We start from the raw sequence: 21,558 nt of genomic DNA on the forward strand, positions 1-21,558 counted from the left end.
CCCCATTTAAGGACAAAGTCAGATGGAAAGTATCCAGAGGAGGACAGATTCAGTGACAGGAAGGTTATGCCATATGCAGAGTGGCTGAAAGAAATGATGACATTGAACCTGGAGAACAGGAGCATATGATGGCTGTCTTCAGGTATCTGAAGTTATGTCAGGAATGAAAAGTGTTCTGCTTGGGCCTAGAAAGTCAAACCAAGAGTTTCTGTGCTTACACTCTATGGATCTCACCTCTTCCTGCCCCCCAGGGGTCTGCAGAGGGAAGTCATGCCTGTGGATAGGAAAATAATGACGTCCTTATTTTCACTAATGTCTAACTGAAAATAAGTGTTTCTTTCCATTCCAAGAAGTCCATAGGCTTCATCAGACTACCCCAGGGGTCCCTGACACAAAAAAGATTAAGAACCTCTGATATTAGGAAAATTTCCTGACAGAGCTAACTCCAATTAAAGTGGGCTGCCTTAGGAGGCCGTAGATTTCCTCCTTACTAAAGGTATTCAGGCAAAACCCAAATGACTTCTCATTGGGTATGTTGTAGAGAGGAGTGGGCTGCATGGCCACACTGGCCATTCCAACTCTGAGATGATCAGAATTCTTCCAAAAATAGTCTGTTCATAGAAACTGACTGACTCATTTGTACATGGATCATCAGTTTAGGAGTTGTGAGATAGTGAATTTGAGTCAGAGGACCTGGATTCAAATTCTCTGATGCTTCTCTTGGCAGATGAGAGGAGTGAGGTTGGCTGCCCTGGGAACTTCCTCAAAATGGAAATTCTAGGAGGCACTCACTCATCAGTAGAGGGGGCAGCAAGGTTGCAGGCATTATTCAGAGTGAAAAGGCTGCTTACAACTAAAGCATAGCATATTCAATGATTTTAAGAAATTAGTGCAGCTTTTAAAGGCAGGTTTAACATGACCAGAGACTCGGTTAGACACAGGGAAAATAGAGGTTTTAAAATAAACAGTCCAGAAAAGACTAAAATTATCATTTTCAAGTTCTAACCTATTTGGGATATTTGGGGTTCTAAAGTTTAGTCGTTGTTAAAACAGGCCTGACTCAGACAAGCACCCTGTTAGTTCAGGTTTGATGTGGGATGAAATGAGGCACTAATAGGTCATTGTACTGTTAAAAAAGGAAATTTACTTGGCTGTAGCACAGAGAAGATATTCAACAAGGATACAATATTACTTGTTTCCAGTGAAAGGGTTTTCCTGGCTTTCATATGAGAGCATGTCTGATACACAGGGCAGGATGTGATGATTCACACAGTCTTGGAACCTTCACCAAGTCTGAAGGGCCCAGACTACATAGGTGAGCCTTAGATGGCCAGGAAGCCATGTCAGCATGGCAAGATGCTATCAGAAAGATGTACCAAGGATAGCATGGAACCGCTCAGGTTCTAGGAATAACTTTGTTACCTTTTAGAGAACACTAGCCTAATCTATGTTGGGGTGGAAGAAAAAGAGGGAAAACCCTGGTAGATAAATTTTGGCCCTATCATCTTATTACTTCCACTATTCATTTCTTCTTTGAGATTTGAATATTTAAGACCACAGATTACTCTCAATGCTTTTCCCTACTGGAGGGAAATAATGGCATTTCATCCCTTCCCCCCCCCCCCCACTAAAACACACATACACACACACCAATTAATCAAAGCTCCATTATCTTTGGCCTGGGAATATATTCTTTATCTCCAAAATGCAGATTGGAATTCCTATTTTTGTTGTTCTTGGGCTAATTGTTTGCATTTCTTACCTGTGTAAGATAGGCATAGTGAAATGTTCTAAAATTAATAAATAAACACTAAGTGGACAGTTCATACACAGCTATTTGTAAATGGATCCTGTAATTTTTTAAACTTAAACAGGCAGTTTGGTGAAGTGGGAAGGGCAGTGGACTGAAACTCAGAGATTCCAGTTAAACTTTACTATTTAGTGGCTGTGTGATCTTAGGTCATTCAACTTATCCATATTTTCATTTCTTCATCTGTACATGGGGATGACAACATCTGCCTTATCTTACAGAGTTGTTGAAAAGATTAAATGAGATATTATATGGACAAATGAGTCAAAAGTCTGAAATGTGTTGTTGCTGATATGTTAGTACTAATATAATGTGTACTCTTTCATTTATACAAAAATCTTTGTGAGAGACATGTATATATGAATCAAGGTATCCTCAATTAGGTATTTTTTCAGGAAACAAGTTGGCTTTCACAAACAATATCAATAATGGACCACATCTTTACTGTTTCACAGTTAACTGAAAGATGTGGAGAATAAAGGCTCTCATTGTTACTGTTTGTTGATCATGAAAAAGCATCTGCACTGGAAGAACAAAACCCTGTCTTACAGACTCTTGTGCAAAAGGAACTTCCTTACATCAAAATCATTCAAGATTCCTTGGAAGATAGAACATCAGAAATGACTTTGTTAATGACCCTCTAATAGTAAATATCTGGACGAGATTCAGCTGAGAGTCCATGTGGACTATGGATTCACAGTGGACAAGGATAGTATCCATATGTTCTGTTTGTGAGTGTCATCAAGCCCTAGAACTGTGCAGAGCTTCCTGGAAGAGCTCTGTAATCACTTATATGAGAAAGGCCAAGTGGATGAAGAATGTTAATTGCCCAGATTTCAATATGCGTTTGAATGAATTGGCTATAATTTGTTCCTCAGTGTGGAAGTTTGGGACAACAAACTGGACCCAGAGTTGAACGTGGGGAGTAAGAGAGTAACTAGACGGCCTTTGGGAAATGACAAAGCTCTTCACTGATCCTAAGCATCCCCTGAGAGCAAAGGGCCATCTTTTTAGTTTTTCAATTCTGACATTCTGCCAATATTATATTTTGGCAATGAGGCATGGAGCAACACCGGAGAATTATAAATGCTTATTACACAGAGGGAAATAAAGAAATGATGATACATATAAGTGGGCTGTAGCATAACCAGTGAGAAACTTAAAAGAGCACAAATAAAGAATCTTGGACTCTAGGACAAGAAGAGAAGAGGGGCTGGTCACATGGAAAAGATGCGAGATGACAAGTGCGCGACCAGAGTGCTGCATGGTCAGGAGGAAGTGAAAAAGACCTCTAACACTGGGGGGACTTTGATGGCGATGACTTGGGAAAATATGCACAAGAATTGTGCAGGAGAGAGTATGTGACTGGGTTTGAATCATTGAAAACAATGAGATCACAGATCCATGAGAGGACTTTAATATTAGTCAAACATGAATTTTTGATATACAAAAGTACTGACGTAAATTGCAAATAGTTTTTTTTTTTTTCTTTCTGAGTTATCCTGTAAAGGAGCCTGATCACAAATATTAAGTGCTTGCAGTTTTCTAGCATTGTCTTAGGCTCTATGAAATGAAACAATTCTTTCCCTTAGCAAGATTACATTCTTTTGGGGAAAACAACCAGTACACATATAAGGATATACGAAGTAAGTCCAAGGCAATACATTAGCCCTCCCAAAGACGGCAGGCTAAGCCTCAAACATCTCTTCAGAGGTGTGAGTGCATCCCAGGCATAGGGCACAGCCAGTGCAAAGGCCAGTGGTGGGAGATTTGAGTGTTCTCTGTGGGGAGCAGCAACAAGCATGACCTGAAGAGTGTGTACAAGGGGGTGATAAAGAACGAGCCTGGAAAGGTAGTTAGGGACCAGCTTGTGAAGGGCTTGAAATGCCAAATAGAGTCGTTTGCATTTGTTGCTGTAGGTAATAGGGAGCCTCTTGGGTTTATTGAGTAGCAGAGTAACACAATAAGGCATGTTCTTTGGGAAAATGACTTTGGCAGCTGTGTCAATAATGGACTAGAGAAGGGAGAATTGAACCTGATGAAGAGAGAGAGGGAAGGTGGGAGTGCAGAGGAAGATATAGAGACAGAGAGACAGAAAGTGACAGAAAGGAGGGAGAAGGGAAGAAAGGAGAAGGGTGAGGGAAGAGAGGGACAGAGGAAATGGAAAATAGTCCATCTTACAAATATTTTTACCTTACTGCTTCTCCAGGCCACATCAAGACCATTATTAGTCTTTAACCCCCACCACCAAAAGAGACTGTATGGTGACAAGAGGTTTTCTTTTTGCTAGTGATGACTTTAAAATTATTCATATTAATCTAAAAGAGAAATCTTCAAGGTTATTCATGACATTGTTTACAGAGATAAAACCAAGGTGAAGAATTCCCACAATAAAAATCCTTGCATTTCTAATATACCATATTAAAATATTCAAGTTGGGACAAAGGCAGTTCTCACATTATTGCCCTTCACTATTAACATCTGAGAAGTTTTAGCATGTGTTTCTAAGGGTGTGTGGTATAGTGAGGGGTGTCTGTGATATAATCCCAACTGTGGCCCCTGATGACCAAGGGCTTCCTCCAGCACTTTCTCAGCTTGAGTTTTGAGACTTGCACACTTCCTCATCCCCAAAACACTAAACAATAGCAACAGTTCATATCAACATAGCTCTTCGTTGTGCTTCATAAACTGTGAGGTACATTCTATAGATGTCATTGCCGTTATTTCTCACTGCCCCCCTGTGCTGGGTTTTTATCCCCATTTACCAAACCTGACACCAACAAAGTTTACATGGTTTCCTCAGTCAAAACTATAGCTTCCCAGTTCACACCCAGGGTTTTCTCCTACAGTCCACAAAGTTGCATTGGATTCCTCCCCACCCCCCATAGTTGCCAGTGCATAGTTTAAGTCTAGGGAAGCTTTGTGTGCGGCTCGTAAACTGTGTCTGCTATTTCTCTTCAGGTATCTCTGTGCAACACAGAAACTTCAGAAGAAATCCTATGTGAAAACCAGTGCAAGGAGGATTATCTTATAATTGATGGAGTGCCCTTCAGAACTGGAGAATGTATTGAGAGTATAACTGACAAGTTTAAAGAAATAGATGCTTTGATGTCTGAGTTTTAGACTAACATGTAAGTGACTAAAATGATCTATTCATGTGGCTCTCTTTTCAGATGACAAAGATATTTAAAATAAAAGTTCCAAGAGGTAAAAGCAATACAAAAATGATACCTTTATTCATTTAAAATTTATTACTTGACTGTGGCAGTCAAATGATGTCCATGTGAGTACTTAAGACAATAGTAAATAAAAAATGTAACGTTTGACTCTTTGTTTTGATCTCTCTTCATATATTTAAATATTTAACATAAAACTGCTTAAAATAACAAATATTTCAGTTACAAATAGGATTCATGGACATTCATTGAGCACCTTATTGAAAGTATTACTCTTTCCATTTTACAGGAGATAAAACTGAGGCTCAGATAGAGTAAGTGACTTGCCCATGGTCACAGAGCTCACGGGTGTCAGAAGTAGAATTAAACGCCATGTCTTTATTACTGTGAACTCTATTTTATATCTGCTACACCAGCCTACTATCAATGTGAATACTTCATTCAAATATGTACTATCAATACTTGAGAACTAATTCACTTTTGTTATTTTCATTCTTTTTTTTTGAGGGGAGAAGGCAAGGCAATTGGGGTTAAGTGGCTTACCCAAGGTCACACAGCTAGTAAGTGTGTCAAGTGTCTGAGATCTGATTTGAATTCAGGTCCTCCTGACTTCAGGGCCACTGCTCTATTCACTGCACCACCTAGCCACCCCAATGTTATTTTCATTTTTTACTTACAATAAAACTTTGTGGTAAACCTCTGACGTTGGTATAACCTGTCTGCAGCTGAGTAGAGAGGTCCCAGACAGTGGCTCAAGATGCATAAGAGGTGAGATGCTTTATCCTGGTTTGACAACTATCAAACAGATTTTGAACCCAGGTCCTCTTAACTCCAAGCCTTGTACTCTGTCCACCAAGCCACTGCTGCCTCATTATTGATTTGTCACATACATTTTAGTATGATTCAACAATTGCTAAAATCTTTGAGTGAAAAGGAAAATGTATACAAAATAAATATAGTCATGGATTTTAGAGGCCTAATGTCCTTTTATGTTTGTTTTTAAGTTTTTTTTTGTTATGAACTAAACAAACAGCACCATCATTTTTCTATGCAAAGAACATAAAGAGGGATAAATAGGAAATCATGAACCTCTGTTAGATGCAGCTTATTTTTTAAAAGTATATATTTTAACATATTATTACTAACACTGCCTTGCTTATCTGTGTTCCCTTCTGAATTTCCTTCTACTTTATTCTCTGTATCATTTCTCTGCTTCCTTTTTTATTACTCTCACTACCCCCACTCTCTTCTACAATCTCCTCCCTTCTAAAGTAAAACTCCTCCTTTGTAACAATTATGTATGTGTGTATTTCAGCAAAACAAATTCATACAATGATTGTGTCTTAAAATGCAAGACTCCTTCTATACCTATAATCATTGTATAACCCAACTAGGGAGCCTGTGCCCTCGAGGCCACACATGGCCCTCTAGGTCCTCAAGTGTGGCCCTTTGGCCGAATCCAAACTTCACAGAACAAATCCTCTTCATAAAAGGATTTGTCCTGGAAAACCTGAACTCAGTCAGAAGGCTGCACCTAAGGACCTAGAGGGCCACATGTGGCCTTGAGGCTGAAGGTTCCCTACCCCAGACCGTTATCATAGTTTGGCTCACTTGACTCATAAGTTGATACATCGGTTCATATAAGTCTTCTGCAATTGCCCTATATTTGTCCTTTTCATCATTTGTTAGAAACCCAATAATATATTGCATCTGTATGACATAATTTGTTCAGCCATTACCCAATATTTGCATACCGTCACTGTTTCCAGTTTTTTGTTGTACCCAAAAGTTCTGCTATATATGCTTATGGATTCTTTTTCTCTCTGTTTAATCTCTCTGGAATACACACACACACACATATACATTTATGTATATATATATGCACATAAATATATACACATGTGTATGTATGAGAATGTATGTATGTGCATGTGTATACATACATATATTTTAGGAATGAATGGTCCCAAGCTCCATTTTAAAAATTATTGCGTACTTTTTGAGTTCATCGTTAGTACAAAACACTAGATAAATGGCTCATACTATATTTTTCTTGGTAGAGAAGGACAGTGGTGATGGTGGTGACCAAGGATTGGGTTCCCAGCCCTGAGCTAGAAACAAAACAGCTCCAGCTCCCCTGTCCAAGTGCCCTTGTGCCTTTTAAAAAACTACAGAATTTTATTGGGTCCTCTATACACCGAGAGCTGGGACAAAGGACCGAGGAGATGTCTATGTCTGGGTTGACCACAGGTGTTTATGAGAAGTAAGATTATGTCAGTCATTTGTAATTTATGCAAGAATAAAGAAACATGCTTAGAAATTGGTTCCGGCCGTGCCCATGTGAAGCAGGGAGAAGGAGAAAGGGAAGGAAGGACCCTCACTTCTTCCACATACCCTGCGGAGTGCTGGCGTCCCAGCCAGCCTTCAGGAAGCCACAGCCAGACAGTCTCACGCCTTGTTGCTCATCTCTTTAGCTCTTGCTTCTCCCTGAGGAGCTGTTGTTACAAAACGTTGTTGTTGTCGCTCCCACACTGCTGGTGCCCTGCTGCTCCAAGAAGCCTCCTCCCTCCTCCTCCTCCTCATGGTTTTCTTCCAAGTTAAGTCTTTGTCCCCAAACCATGTGATATTTCTTTGCCTTGAAAGATGAGAAAAACTCCAAATTTTGGCAGTTATATAGCCTGGGCATTCTTGCCCTTGTATAGGAACTCCTAGTTCTGGTCTGGATACACATACTACCTTTTGGGTACTGTTCCAAGTGTTTTTCAGAAGGGTCAGATCAATTCATAGTACATTAATGTGCCTAGCCTAAAAATTGTCATTTTCCTTCTTTTCTTAAAATCTTTTCAAGTTTGTTGACTGTGCCATTGTCTTAATACAGACTCAGAGGTTTGGAATACAAAAGTAGTTTATTGGGGAAGGCAGTGATCTCTTCCACTTATGCTGCTAAAAGGATAAGACTGCGGGTCTGTGATTTGGGGCTTTGCCCCTAGTCAGTCTTGGTATCAGGCAGAAGGGGCTGGAGATAATTAATTCCCAATTTGGTCCTCACTCTCTTTGTTCCCCAAGTAAGACAACAACAACGTCCTTGGGACCTAGGTGAGATTACTGGATTGACTCACAGTCTTGGATGGACTACAGCTTATACCTCTAAAGAGAAAACTATACCTAGGAAGCACAGTACCAGTGAACAAAACCAAAGTAACTGTGATGGGAGTAGACAGGGAAAGCCCTGACTAGCAGGCTTTATTGAAGGGGTATATTCTCATAGTGCAGAGCAGGGAAAGCAGGTCTGAAGTTCTTATCTGGACCAGGCAGGACTAGGCGTTGGGAGGAGGGGCAAGGGGAGCTTAGACCTAGGGTGTGAGTCAAGATTCGGGACAATTTTTGATTCATAGTGGGGGAGAAACACAAGAAGAAATTGGCCACTAGTTGATATCCAAATTTCCCACTTGAGAGAAAAGAGGCTTTGGGACATTATTGTTGATTTTATTCTGACTAGGTAGCTCAGCTGTTTTCAAGCTTCTTGGGTCTTTTCATTTAGTGGTTGGGGAACCTTAATATTCCTCAAAAAAGCAGGACTTCAGAACTATTTTAATTCTCTTTTCTGTATCACTAGTGTAAGGGCTGTGTGTGCATGTGCAACTATTTTGTCCATGTACTCAGAGAGAGGAGTGCAGGGCTAGAATTATATCTATCTACCCCCTTAAATATTGTTAGTCAAGGGGAAGTAGTTTTCAGATTTAAGTTAAAGCTTCAGATCATTATTTCTTAATGGGGAAAAGAGGGCTTCACGCTTTCTATCCAATGCTTGCCCCCACCCACTTCCCATCAGAGGCCAGTTCTACAGTGATCATGCATAGCAAATAAACCCATTTATTCAAGTCAATAGCAAAACAGAAGTCAGAGAAAGTATACATATGAGAATATATAGCAGATAATATAGAGTGCATGAGTTCTCCCTTGGGAGCAATATAACTCAGCTCAAACAAAAGAGAAAGTCCCAGATCTCACCCAAGGGGAGGTTCTCCGAAGTCTCTAGTGTGGCAAGCTGGGAATAGGGACATGATCAAAGTAGTACATGTCAACTTCTTCCCAGAATCTTTCTTCCTTCAAATCCCTGAAGAGAGGTTGGAATCAGGTCATCTCTTGACAATAGAAGTCAGAAGAGCCCAGGATCTCATTTCTTTCTCATTCCTACCAACTTTGTCTGGTAGACACAGGGCGTCAAGTAATTAATCTTCACCAACGAGGAGAGAGTTCTCTTCAATTGGCTCTTTGAGCCAAAAGTTACACTACTGATTTAGAGCATTTTTTCATATGGTTGCTCGATGGCTTTCATTTCTTTTTTTGAGACCTCCCTCTTCCTAGCCTTTGACCATTCCATTGAGGAATGATTCTTGTTTTTATATATTGAATAAGTATCCTGTATAAAAATAACAATTCTTTTTTTCTGATTTGTTTATGATATGACCTTTTATATTTAGGTCATGTATCCATTTGGAGAGTATTATAGTATATGATGTGATATGTTGATCTGTGTCTAATTTGTTAAACACTTATCCAGTTTTCCTAGCTCTTGATGATGTTCTGAAGGTACTTTTATCTCTTTTTACTGATAAAAATACAAGCATTTCCTCATCATTTAACCTCCTCTAATTGTCCAAATACATTTTCTTCTTCTCTTGTGTCTTGTGTTTGTGTTTCAAAGAGTCTACCCAGCTCTGGTTGTTTTATCAGCAATGCTTGAAATGTTTGAGAGCATAGGACAGAATCTTAGGAGATATCCATAGTTAGTTATAATCTGGATGAAGAGCCAGCAAAAGACTGGGAAAGAGTGAGTAGACAGGTACCAGGAGAACCAGGACAGAGCAGGGCCCTAAAAATGTAGAGATTAGAGACTATCAAGGAAAAGAGCGTGATTAACATTATCAGTGGCTTTGGAGAGGCCAAGAAGTATGAGGACTGAGGAAAGGACATTAGATTTGGCAATTAATAGATCATTGCTAACTAGAGAAAAGAGTTTTATTTAAAAATTGAAATTGGGAGCCAGATTGTAGAGAATTATGAAGAGAGTAAGAGGAAAGGAAGTGAAGTCATTGATTGTAAATGACTTTTTTGAAGGATTTAGCTATGGGAAAGAGGAAAGATATAGGACAATAAACAGCAGGGATGGATGTGTCAAGTGAGGGTTCTTTTACTATGAGGGAGAAAAGAAAACAGTAGATAGGGAAGATTGAGGATTAATGAGAGAGTAAGAATGATGAAGGGGGCAATAGATTGGAAAAGATAGGAAGAAAAAGATTATTTGTTCATGCAGAGGTTAGCCTTGGCAAGGAGAAGGGCCATCTCTTCATGTGAGATGGGAGGAAGAAGACAGTAGCAGAAGGTATCTGAGTGATGAGATGAAGAGGAGGGAAGAGGGAGCTTTTGGCAAATGGGTTCAATTTTTCTTTTCAGTGAAATATAAGGCAAAGTTCTTAGTAGAATAAGTGAGGGAAGGGAGTTATGGGGATTTGGGGAAGGGATGAAAAGGTTTGAAAAAGCCACTATGGTGAGTGGAACAGCAATTTTATTAGGTAGAATTGCTTTACTACAGTGAGTACCTGGCTGAAATTCTGTAACTTAAATTTGTAGTGAACCCAGTCAGCATGGTTTTGTGATTTTCTCTAGTTTTGTTTAGGAGCATATAAATAGGAATGACATAACTGGGTGATGAAGTTAATTCAAGGCTTATGTTTGACTGGGCAAGATCTTCAATAGGATAAGTGGGCAAGGAACTTGAGAGAAGAGAACATTATAACCAAACCTGTGCTTCAAATTCATGGTTTCATAGTAACATAGGTCTTTCCTACTGTCTAGAAATCAAATTTTGTTTCAGCAAACCTAAATGCAAAAATTGGCACCAAATTCATATCTATTGTCCAGTGCTATAAATTGGAAGCAGCTAGATTGTGTAGTATGTGGGAGCATTAGACCTGGAGTCATGAAGAACTGAGTTCAAATCCCACTTCAGAAACTCCCTGTGTAACACTAGGCAAGTCGCTGAACTTCTGTTAGTCTCACTTTTCTCATCTGTAAAATGGGGGTAATAATAGCACTTTCCTTCACAGGGTTGTTGTAATGATCAAGTGAGAAAACTTTAAGGTGCTATATAAATGCTACCTAATATCAGTGAGTTCAAGACAACTCACAGTGACCTGCAAATCTAGCAAGAATTGGAGGCAGAATTCTAAACCAGACTTTCTGACTTTGAGCTCCAGTTATGGGTCTATTATGCCACTTTTTTGTAACATTCTCATTCGAGTAGAAGAAATATGGCTTATACACAATATGATAAAAAAAAAGATTGTGATCAAAACATAGGAATGATTTAAAGTATGTTGAAGGACTCAAAGAGTGAGTGATTGTCTATGCCTAGGAGAGTAGGGAAAGCTTCATGGATGAATGGATAGATGGATGGATGGATGGATGGATGGATGGATGGATGGATGGATGGATATACATATATGCATATACAGCCAGGTAATAAATCATTGACAAGGCCCAAGTCAAATGCTACATCCTCCATGAAGGCACTTTGCAAAGGAAGAAATCCAAGCTATCGACAGCCAAATAAAAAAAGTGCTCCAGATCAGTAACAGGGAAATATAAATTAAAGCAGTTCTGAAGTTACATTTCATACCTATAAGACCGGCAAAGATGACAGAAGAGGAAAATGACAAATATTATTGGGCCTAGGGGAAGACAGGAACACTAATGGACTATTGGTGGAACTATGAATGAGTCCAGTAATAATCTAGACCTATGAACGAAAAAGTCACTAAATTACATATTCTTTGACTTAGTGGTACTACTGCGAAGAGATTAAAGATAGAGGAAAAAGATGTATATCTGCAAAAATATTTATAGCAATTATTTTTGTTGTAGTAAAAGCAACTTGACTACTAAGGGGTGTCTGCATTTTGAGGAATACCTGATCAAATTTATGGTATATGAATGTATTAGAATATTATTGTACCATTAATAGATGAAATGGACAGTTTCAGAAGAAATTGGGAAGACCTGTATGTACTAGTGCAGAGTGAGTTGAGCAGAACTAGAACAACTTATATAATGACAGCAATATTATAAATAAAAACGAACGACTGTAGGACTCTGATAAATGCAGTGACAAATTACAATTCCAAAGGAAGCATACTACATACCTCATGGGAGAGAGGTGACAGAACTAAAATGCAGAGTAAGACATGCATTTTTGGCCATGGCCAGCATGGAGAAATACATATATACATACATATGTTTGTGGAGAGGGTTTTATTTTCCTTTGTATATATATATAAAATTTGTGAAGCAATAGGGGTTAAGTGATTTTCCCAGGATCACACAGCTAGTGTGTCAAATGTCTGAGGCTGAATTTGAACTCAGGTCTTCTTGACTTCAGAGCCAGTATTCTATCCACTATACCAGCTAGTTTCCCCTTCCTTTATTTTTTAATGTTTAATTGAGGGAAGATTTGGGAAGGACAAAAAATAAATGTTAATTGGAAAAAATACAGTTAAATGCGGAAAACACAATTTCACTTCTATTTTATATATGTCATTTGTATAAAAGTATTTTTACTTTCAGGCAGGAAAAATTGTCCTTTTCATCTTTTAGGATCATCACTGATCCTAAATTTAGATAAATATATCTAACTATAATTGTGAGAGATACTTGATCTCATTCTCCTCTAGTATTTTTAATGTTGTGATCTCTCATATTTAGGTTGTATACCCATTTTGGACTTATTGTGATGAACAATAAAAGATGTTGATCTATACCTATTTTTAAAAATGCTTTCCAGTTATCTCAGCATTTCTCTTTCATAAAAGGAAGCCTTTCCCTAATAACTGGTATTCTTGGGTTTATCAAACACTGTGCTGCTTCTTTTTTTATTTTTTTTATTTTTAAGCAATCGGGGTTAAGTAACTTGCTCAAGGTTACACGGCCAGTTATTTCTGGGTGTGGTGCTGAGTATCTGAGCCCGGATTTGATCCAGGTCATCCCGACACTGGAGCCGGTGCTCTTACTTGCTGAGCCAACTGGCCGCCCAAATGCTGTGCTTCTATTAGATAGTATGATATGATCATAGATTTAGAACTTGGAGGAGCTCTAGAGATGTCTGATTTCAACTCTCTCTCATTCTAGAGATGAAGAAAAAGACCAGGAGATGTTAAATCATTTGCCCAGAGTCACATAGTCTGTCTAAAGTGCAATTTTGATTTAGGTCTTCCTGATTTTAGGCTCAATAATTTATTACTGTTGTTGCTTATCTAGTCTATTTAACTGGTCTACTTTTCTGTTCTTTTTTTTTTTTTAAACAGTACCAAATAGTATTGATGACTTTTGCTTTATACCATAGTTTGAGGTCTGGCAAGGCTAATTGTTTACACTTTTCCCATAATTTTTCTCAATATTCTCAACCTTTTATTCCTACAAATGAATTTTATTATTTTATAAAATTATAGCTTTATACTTAATTTATATATATATATATTTTTTTTTTTTTTTAAAGCAATTGGGGTTAAGTAACTTGCTCAAAATTGCACGGCCAGTTATTTCTGGGTGTGGTGCTGAGTATCTGAGCCCGGGATTCGATCCCCAGGTCATCCTGACACTGGAGTCGGTGCTCTTACTCGCTGTGCTACCTGGCCGCCCCACTTAATTTATATTTAAAATTATAATATTATAAAGTATCTCCTCTGTAATGTGATGGGTTTAGCATTTAGTCTTCATGTTAATTTGGGTAGTACTGTCATACTCACTATACTAAGGTGGCCCAACCATGAGTAGTAAGTATCTTTCCAATCATGTATGTCTAAAGATTTGTATAAACCACAATAAACTGTTTTCTCTATCAAGGACAATGGAACTACCACATTTAGACTTAATTTATTTAGAAAATTAATTAGGAAATTAATAATTATTATAATAACCTCAATAACCACTGACCTATATGTCTACTTTTCACTGTTGTAAAATCACTGAGAATCATCTTTACACTAATTGAGGAGGAAGGCTTGTGCGAGCAACCTTCAACAATGCACACCATCTTTACCTTTGTATACCTCACTTGAAGATGTAGTGAATATAAGATTCCTTGGGCATATTGTTGTTAAAGGAAAAATGTTTGATTTATTAGAAAAAAATCAGCCTAATAGAGGGGAGGAAACACTCCTTAACTAGTAATCCTCCAATCAACATTTCTTATTGTTCTCTTGTATCTGTACACCGCTTAGCACCTATTTGTTATGGCCTAACAAGGAGCAACAAATAGTATCTAGCTGATTAAATGCCTTACAATTAAGCATTACTTTAAATGCCTTGCTGTGCTAGGTGTATAAAAGTGGATAAAATGTGGGAGTCGGGAAGACCTGAGTTCAAATTCCACATCAGACATTTACTAGCTATGTGACCCTGGTCAATTTCCTGCCTCAGTTTCCTCATTTGTAAAATGGGAACAATGATAGCACCTTCCTCCCAAGATTACTATGAGGATCAAATGAGATAATATCTCTAAAACACTTTACAAACTGTAAATACTCTATAAATGTTCACTATAATTATAATAGATTTTATTGTTTTATATGCTGTTCTTGTACCAAGGACAAAAAACTAGAAGTTTACTTCCCTAGAAATTTGGATAGATTTACTCTCTTTTAAAAAATATTTGTTTTATTTTTTTATATCACCTACATTTCCCTCTGTATTGCTTCCTACTTCCTCTAGATTATATATTTCTTCTTGTCTTCAGGATCTTTTGTGACTTAACTAGATTTGGCATACTACCAGAGAGTTTGTCTCTCTGCAGACAGGTACATTTCACATGTGAATGACAAGTTTTTTTTCTGACTATTTTGTGACTAATGAGCAAATATGGATTAATGCCTACAGTAAAAAAATGAACATTTGGGAAATTAACTAATAAAGTACCTAGCAATAGCACCTGCCAGTGCTTGAACCTACATCTGTCTTCTTTTGTATCATCCCTGTGGCATATGAATTTTGTTCATGAATATCTGAGTCCATCACAGTAGGGTTCCCTACTCCAGGGTCCCTGCACAATGTGCATCAGAATTAAAGAAGAAATGAGGACTACTCCAGTCAGATCCAACATAGAGATGATGATGTGACATCTGTGAGCTGAACTTAGTTCATATTTCCTCTCTGTCAAGAAGGGTAACTGGAGGCTGGGATTGATAGCTAACATGCTGGCCCAATAGACAAGTAGTGTGATATTTTTTAAAGTTGAGGTTAGAGTGAGAGAAGCTGAGGGCTCTAATACTTACTGCCAGCCCAAGGACAAGCAAATTCATTTCTTGGAGATTCTGTTTCCTTATCTGTAAAATGTAACCATACAGCTTATATTTGTGAGCATTTTCATTGTTATTGTTGCTATTTACTGATTTCTGGCAATTCACCAATCCAATTTAATAAGCATTTTTTCAGAGCTGACTATTTCAAGGTCCTGTGGGAAGCAGCAGGAACCAAGATGTGTCCATTCCAACATGTAAATGACTAGGTGACATGGTTGATCACTAACCTGGGGAGGTCAAGATAGGCTGCCCATAGGAGCTGGAATCTGAGCTGAACCTAACAGGAAGCTGCCCGTGTCAAGGGACAGAGGTAAGAAGAAAGCATGTCTGAGCATAAGGATAGCCTTCGCCAAGGCAGAGGCAGGAGATGAAATGTCAGAGTCAGAGAATATCAAGGAAGGCACCTTGCCTGAACAACAGGATATGTGAAGCAGGTTCAGATGAAAACATCCTGGAAAGGTGGATTGTGGCCAGATTGCATGGGCTTTTAAATGTCAGTCTGAGGAGTTTGTACTTTATCCTGGAGATGAAAAGGAGGCCTCCTCCCTCAGCTCTTAAATGGGAGTGACCCAATTTACACTCTAAGATTATGTTAGCAAGTGGCTAGATTGGAGAGGGGAGAGACTAGAAACTGGAACTCCAATTGGGATGATTTTGCAATAACCTAGGGCTAGGCAAATGGCATTGAGGGCCTAAACTAGACTAGTAGCTATGTAAGTGAAGAAAGTGAGATCCATATGAAAGACATGATGAAATTGACAGGGCATGCTATCTGGATGCAGAGGAGGGTGAAGGAAGAGGAAGAAAAAGTTCAGTACCTCTCTGAGATTAGGTGACATGAAGCATGATGGTATCCTCATCAGAAGCAGCAAAGTTTGGTGAGCAGCAGTTTTGGAGAAGTATTGAGTTCTGATTAGGATGTGGTGATTTTGAATTATTGATGGGGCATCCAGATGGAGATGTCCAGTAGGCAGTTGGTGATATTCTATTGGAGCTCGGGAGAGAGATGAGAGCTGAATGTTTAGATTTGAGAGTCATCTATATAAGCATGATAATTAAACCCAGGGGTCCTGGGGGAAGGAGGTGAGATAGTAAAGAAAGAGCTTTGGGAGATGCCCAGGATTAAGAGAACAGGACATAGAAGATAATCCAGCAAAGGAAATTGAGAAGGAATGGTCAGACAGGTAGGAGAGTAAGGAGCAGGGACCTTGTACTGACAAATCTTGAGCAATTTGGTCAGCAGACTCTCTTCTCCCTCCCTCTTCCAAACATACCAGCCCTTTTGTGGAGAGCAGTCATGGTTTAGCCCTACCAATGTGCCTGAGTAGGGCCAGACCTGGTTTCTCTGTGTGTACTGAGAGAAATAGATAGAAATATTGAAGAAACCTATGTGTGGGGGTGTGGAGATCACTAATATACTATGTAAGAGGGAAAGCAAAAAAAAATAAAAAGACCAGGAATTCATTAGTGGAGAAGGAGGAAGAGTGAGATATGGACTAGCCATATAGAGTAATATGTGGCAGTGAGAAAGGCAATGAATGACATTATCTATCTCTTTCTCTTAAAGAAGAATGAGAGATAAAAAATTTTAAAACAACTAAAAGAAAATGCATTTAATGAATAATTTATCTGTGAAACCCACTGAAACACATTGTTACTGAGGGAAATTAATTTGAAATTGATGGAGATTATATATGTATATGAATCAGAATATCATTTTTAGCTGCACCAATAATCAATTTTTTTTTCTTATTGTAGGGTATAACTGATAGGGTGCTAGACCTCCAAAGAAATGTTCATGCTAACATGTTTATGCTAATTTAGAAGTGTGAAAAATTTGCTCAAAAATCATATTGTAGAAAAAATATTGGTCTAAATTATCTTTTTGAATATAGAAATACTTGAATGTGATAAATATCTATCCAAAAGATTTTGTTTTGATATGGATCCTGTAATTGAATTAGGGAGTGCTATTGATTTTCAGCTCTACTACCAGCTCTTTTAGCTGAGTTGGCAGAATCCCAAAGACAACCTTGCAAACACTAAGTAGATGAAAAGATAAGTCTTGTTTTCTGAGTCTTGGATAGTGATTGATTAAACAGTCAATTCTGGAAGGAAGAAAGATAGTAGGATGGATGGAAGGAAGGAAGAAAGGAAAGAAGGAAGGAAAGAAGGGAAGGAGAAGGGAAGAAGGAGGGAGGGAAGAGGGAAGGAAGAGAGAAAAAGGAAGAAAAAAGAAAGGAAAGGAGGAGGAAGGAAGAAAAAGAAGGGAAGGAAAGCATGGAGAGAGAAAAGAAAGAATTTTTTCCTAGTTATTGGGATCACTTCTTACTCCACTGAGTTCTTTAAGCTGTAGGGATTCATAATACTCAATTCACTATTTAAGTTCATGAACAGTATTTGAAGTTTTAAATTCAATTCAGCAAATATTTATTAAGTGCTTGTTGTATGACATATTCTCTGCTTTTCTGGAGGGATGCAAAGATAAATATGAAAGTTCTGACCCTCAAGGAACTTATTTTCTACTGAGGGATATAGCATATACACAAATATAAAAATATATACAAAATAATGCAAAATAATTTGAAGAGAAAAAGAGAAAGAAAAAGAATGCATCAACACCTGCAGGGATCAGGGAAGGCCTCATGTAGGAAAGGACCAAATTTAGGGATACTTTAGTTTAAGAGGAAAGTTTCCTACTATTGTTCCAACATTGTGAGTAAAGAAACAACAACTAAATATATTTTCTCTTCAAGGACTCCCTTCAGTTAAAAGAATGGAGTGTATTTCAAGGGAAATGTAATCTGTTTGTTTTTGATTAATTTATACCTCAGAATGTTGTTTGTAAGAACTATTTCAAGAGTGACAAGTCTTAGGAACCTTTTCATAAGTGTTTTTAGAGAGATTTTTCTTTTAACTTGGAAGTTGCATTTTGCTGGCACTACATGAAGCTGGGTTCCAGAAGAAAAGGGTAATTTGGAGCCTACACAGTTCAATAGAATCAAAAGATCAAGCCCATTCTTCAATTCAGAAATGAGATGAAGATAAAGAATAGAAATGTTCACTATGTGCAGTGGTACTCTGAACCAAATAACCTCTCTTTCTACCCCTAACCCAATTTTCTGTTGAAATTCTTAAATGGCTAAGGTTGAAAAACTGTCTGCAGATTAGGGATATATTGCATGTTTTAATTCCAAAGCTCTTCCTGAAAGGGTTCATAGACAGCAGCAGTGATAGAGCATATTTTAATAATCTTATACTCTCATAGATTTGTGTTCTCTTGTACTTGGTAGTCCTCTTCCTAGGAGGTGTATCTAGGTTGTGACTATTAAGGCAGCACAAGGAAGCTAGATCTGGAGTCAAGGGACCTGGGTTCAAATTCTGGGTCTGCTGCTTAGTGGGTGATATTGGTCAAGTTACATAATACTCCTGGGCCTCTGTTTCCTGAGTCTCAGAGATATTAAATGACTTTCCCAAATTCTCACCTGGAATAGGTGGCAGAGATATTTGCCTCTTTACCATACTGCTTCTTAATGTAAGACACCAACTGGGTTCCTAGACCACTCAGCCAGTGATCCATTGAATAGCCATGAGTCATTGTGTTAATAAACACCTAAAGGGGGCCGGCCAGAGGAACTCCAGATTAGCAGCAGCTGTAGCCATTTCCAGATTTATCAACACATAGATGCCAAGGACAAAGTGAGAGGTCAGTGCAGTCTGGACTTTGGGACCCAGTAAGTGGGAGTGTGTGGCTTTTGCCCCTGGGCGAGAAGCCACTAATGCCGTCACAGCCAGCCAGCGCCACGTGGCAGCTTCAGCTCCTGGCCTGCAGAGTGTAGGGGGACCAAGCACCAGTCTGAGGGGTAATCACTCTTGCTTTAACCTTCTTGGATCTGGATTGCAGTCTAGGGTGGAGGTCCTGGGGTGTATGTCCAGCTTGCCAGAGCATGTGGAGACCTCAGAGAGGGCACCCAACTAGTACCTCCGGCAGCTGAGAAAACCCCAGCATTTGGAATGAAAGTTCCCCTGTTTGGTGGCAGAGTCCTACTGTGGCAAAAAGCCCAGGGGTCAAGTGACTGAGGGGTGACATGACCAGGCAAAGGAAACAAAGCAGACAGAAGATTCCAACATTAGACTCCTATTTTGGGGACAAAAAGGAGCAAAGCATGGAACAGGAGGAAGACAGTGAAGTCAGAACTCCTGCAGCAAAAGCTTCAAAGGAAAACACGAACTGGTTACAGGCCATAGAGGACCTGAAGAAGCAGATAAGAGAAGTGGAGGAAAAATTGGGAAGAGAAATGAGAATGATGCAAGGGAATTATGAAATGAGAGTCAACAGCCTGACTGAGGAAAATCACACCTTGAAAAATAGACTAACTCAAATGGCAAAAGAGGCTCAAAAAGGCAATGAGGAGAAGATGCCTTAAAAAGCCAAATTTGTCAGATGGAAAAAGAATCTCAAAAGCTCACTGAGGAGAATCATTGCTTCAGAATTAGATTGGAGAAAATGGAAGCTAATGACTTTATGAGAAATCAAGATGCTGTTAAACAGATCCAAACAAATGAAAGAATAGAAGGCATTGTGAAATACCTCATGGGAAAAACCACTGACCTGGAAAATAGATCCAGAAGAGAGAATTTAAAAATTATTGAACTACCTGAAAGATATGATCAAAGAAAGAACCTAGAAATCATCCTCCAGGAAGTTCTCAAAGAAAACTGCCCTGATGTTTTAGAACCAGAGGGCAAAATAGAGGTTGAAAGAATCCACCAATCACCTCCTGAAAAAGATCCCAAAAAGGAAACTCCTAGGAATATTATAGCCATTTTCCAGAATTCCCAGATCGAGGAGAGAATATTACAAGCAGCCAGGAAGAAACAATTTTAATATTGTGGAAACATAATCAGGATAACTCAGGATCTGGCAGCTTCTACACTGAGGGATTGAAGGGCTTGGAGTATGATATTCCAGAGGTCAAAGGAGCTGGGATTAAAACCAAGAGTCACCTACCCAGCAAATCTGAGTATCATGTTTCAGTGGAAAATATGGTCATTCAGTGGAATAGAGGACTTTCAAGCATTCTTGCTGAAAAAACCAGAGTTGAATAGAAAATTTGACATTCAGATACAAGAAGCATGAGAAGCTAAACAGGGAAAAGAAATCATAAGGAACTTATCAAAGTTGAAATATTAACATTCCTACATGGAAAAACAATAATTTGTAACTTATGAAACTTTTCTCAGTAGTTGAATGAAATAGAAATATGCATGTCTATATATGAGGGTATATGGGCATACAAATACATATGTGAATGTGTGTATATATGTTTACAGGTATACATAGATAGAGGTCACAGGACCAATTTAACAGGAAGGGATGATACTTAAAAGGTGAAATTAAGAGGTGAGAGAAGAATATAATGAGAGGAAATGGGGAGAGACAGAATGGTGTAAACTATCTCATATAGAAGAGGCAAGGGAAAATGGTTACAATGGAGGGGAAGGATAGGAAGGCAAAAGGGAATGGGTCAAACTTATTCCCATTGAGTTTGGCTTGAGGAGGGAATGAAATACACACTAAATAGGGTATTTCACCCACCAGGAGAGTAGGGGGGTGGAGAGGATGAGAGGGGGTATGATGGAAGGGAGGGTAGGCTGGGGGGGAGGGAAGTTGGAAGCACCCACTTTTATTTTTTTTTATTCTTATTTTTAAAGCAATCAGGGTTAAGTAACTTGCTCAAGGTTACACGGCCAGTTATTTCTGGGTGTGGTGCTGAGTATCTGAGCCCGGATTTGATCCAGGTCATCCCAACACTGGAGCCAGTGCTCTTACTCGCTGAGCCACCTGGCCACCCCTGAAGCACCCACTTTTAAAAAGGGACAGGATCAAAGTAGAGAATACAACAAGTGGGAAATGGGATAGGAGGGAGGGAAATATAATTAGTCTTTTACAATATATCTACTATGTTATTGTTTTGCATTAGCCACACATGTACAACCTATACTGAACTGCTTATCTTCCCAGTAAGGGTAGGCGTCAAGGGAGGAAGGGAATGAATCTAGAATTCAAAGTTTCAAAATCAAATATTCAAATATATATATATATATATATATATATATATATACTATTATTTATACTATTTTACATGTAATTGGGAAATAAGATATACAGGCACTGAGGCATAGAGATCCACTGGAAAAGTCGAAAGGGGTATGG

The 21,558-nt window shown here is 38.6% G+C and overlaps 1 protein-coding gene across 2 annotated transcripts in view; it reads left to right on the top strand.

Moving 5' to 3' along the window:
* Positions 1-5,141, top strand: part of ZCWPW2 (zinc finger CW-type and PWWP domain containing 2) — a 175,749-nt gene extending 170,608 nt beyond the window's left edge. For both annotated transcript variants that reach the window (XM_069088546.1, XM_069088547.1), the window contains one exon: positions 4,772-5,141. In XM_069088546.1, the coding sequence (XP_068944647.1) occupies positions 4,772-4,933 (162 nt within the window). In that variant the 3' untranslated portion in view covers positions 4,934-5,141. The remainder of the gene's footprint in view (positions 1-4,771) is intronic.
* The last annotated feature ends 16,417 nt before the right edge of the window (positions 5,142-21,558 follow it).

The sequence above is a fragment of the Petaurus breviceps genome, unplaced genomic scaffold (assembly GCF_028583685.1).
Source record: "Petaurus breviceps papuanus isolate PSGF00001 unplaced genomic scaffold, PetGlider_PUasm1.0 185, whole genome shotgun sequence".
In the NCBI taxonomy this organism is placed as follows: domain Eukaryota; kingdom Metazoa; phylum Chordata; class Mammalia; order Diprotodontia; family Petauridae; genus Petaurus; species Petaurus breviceps.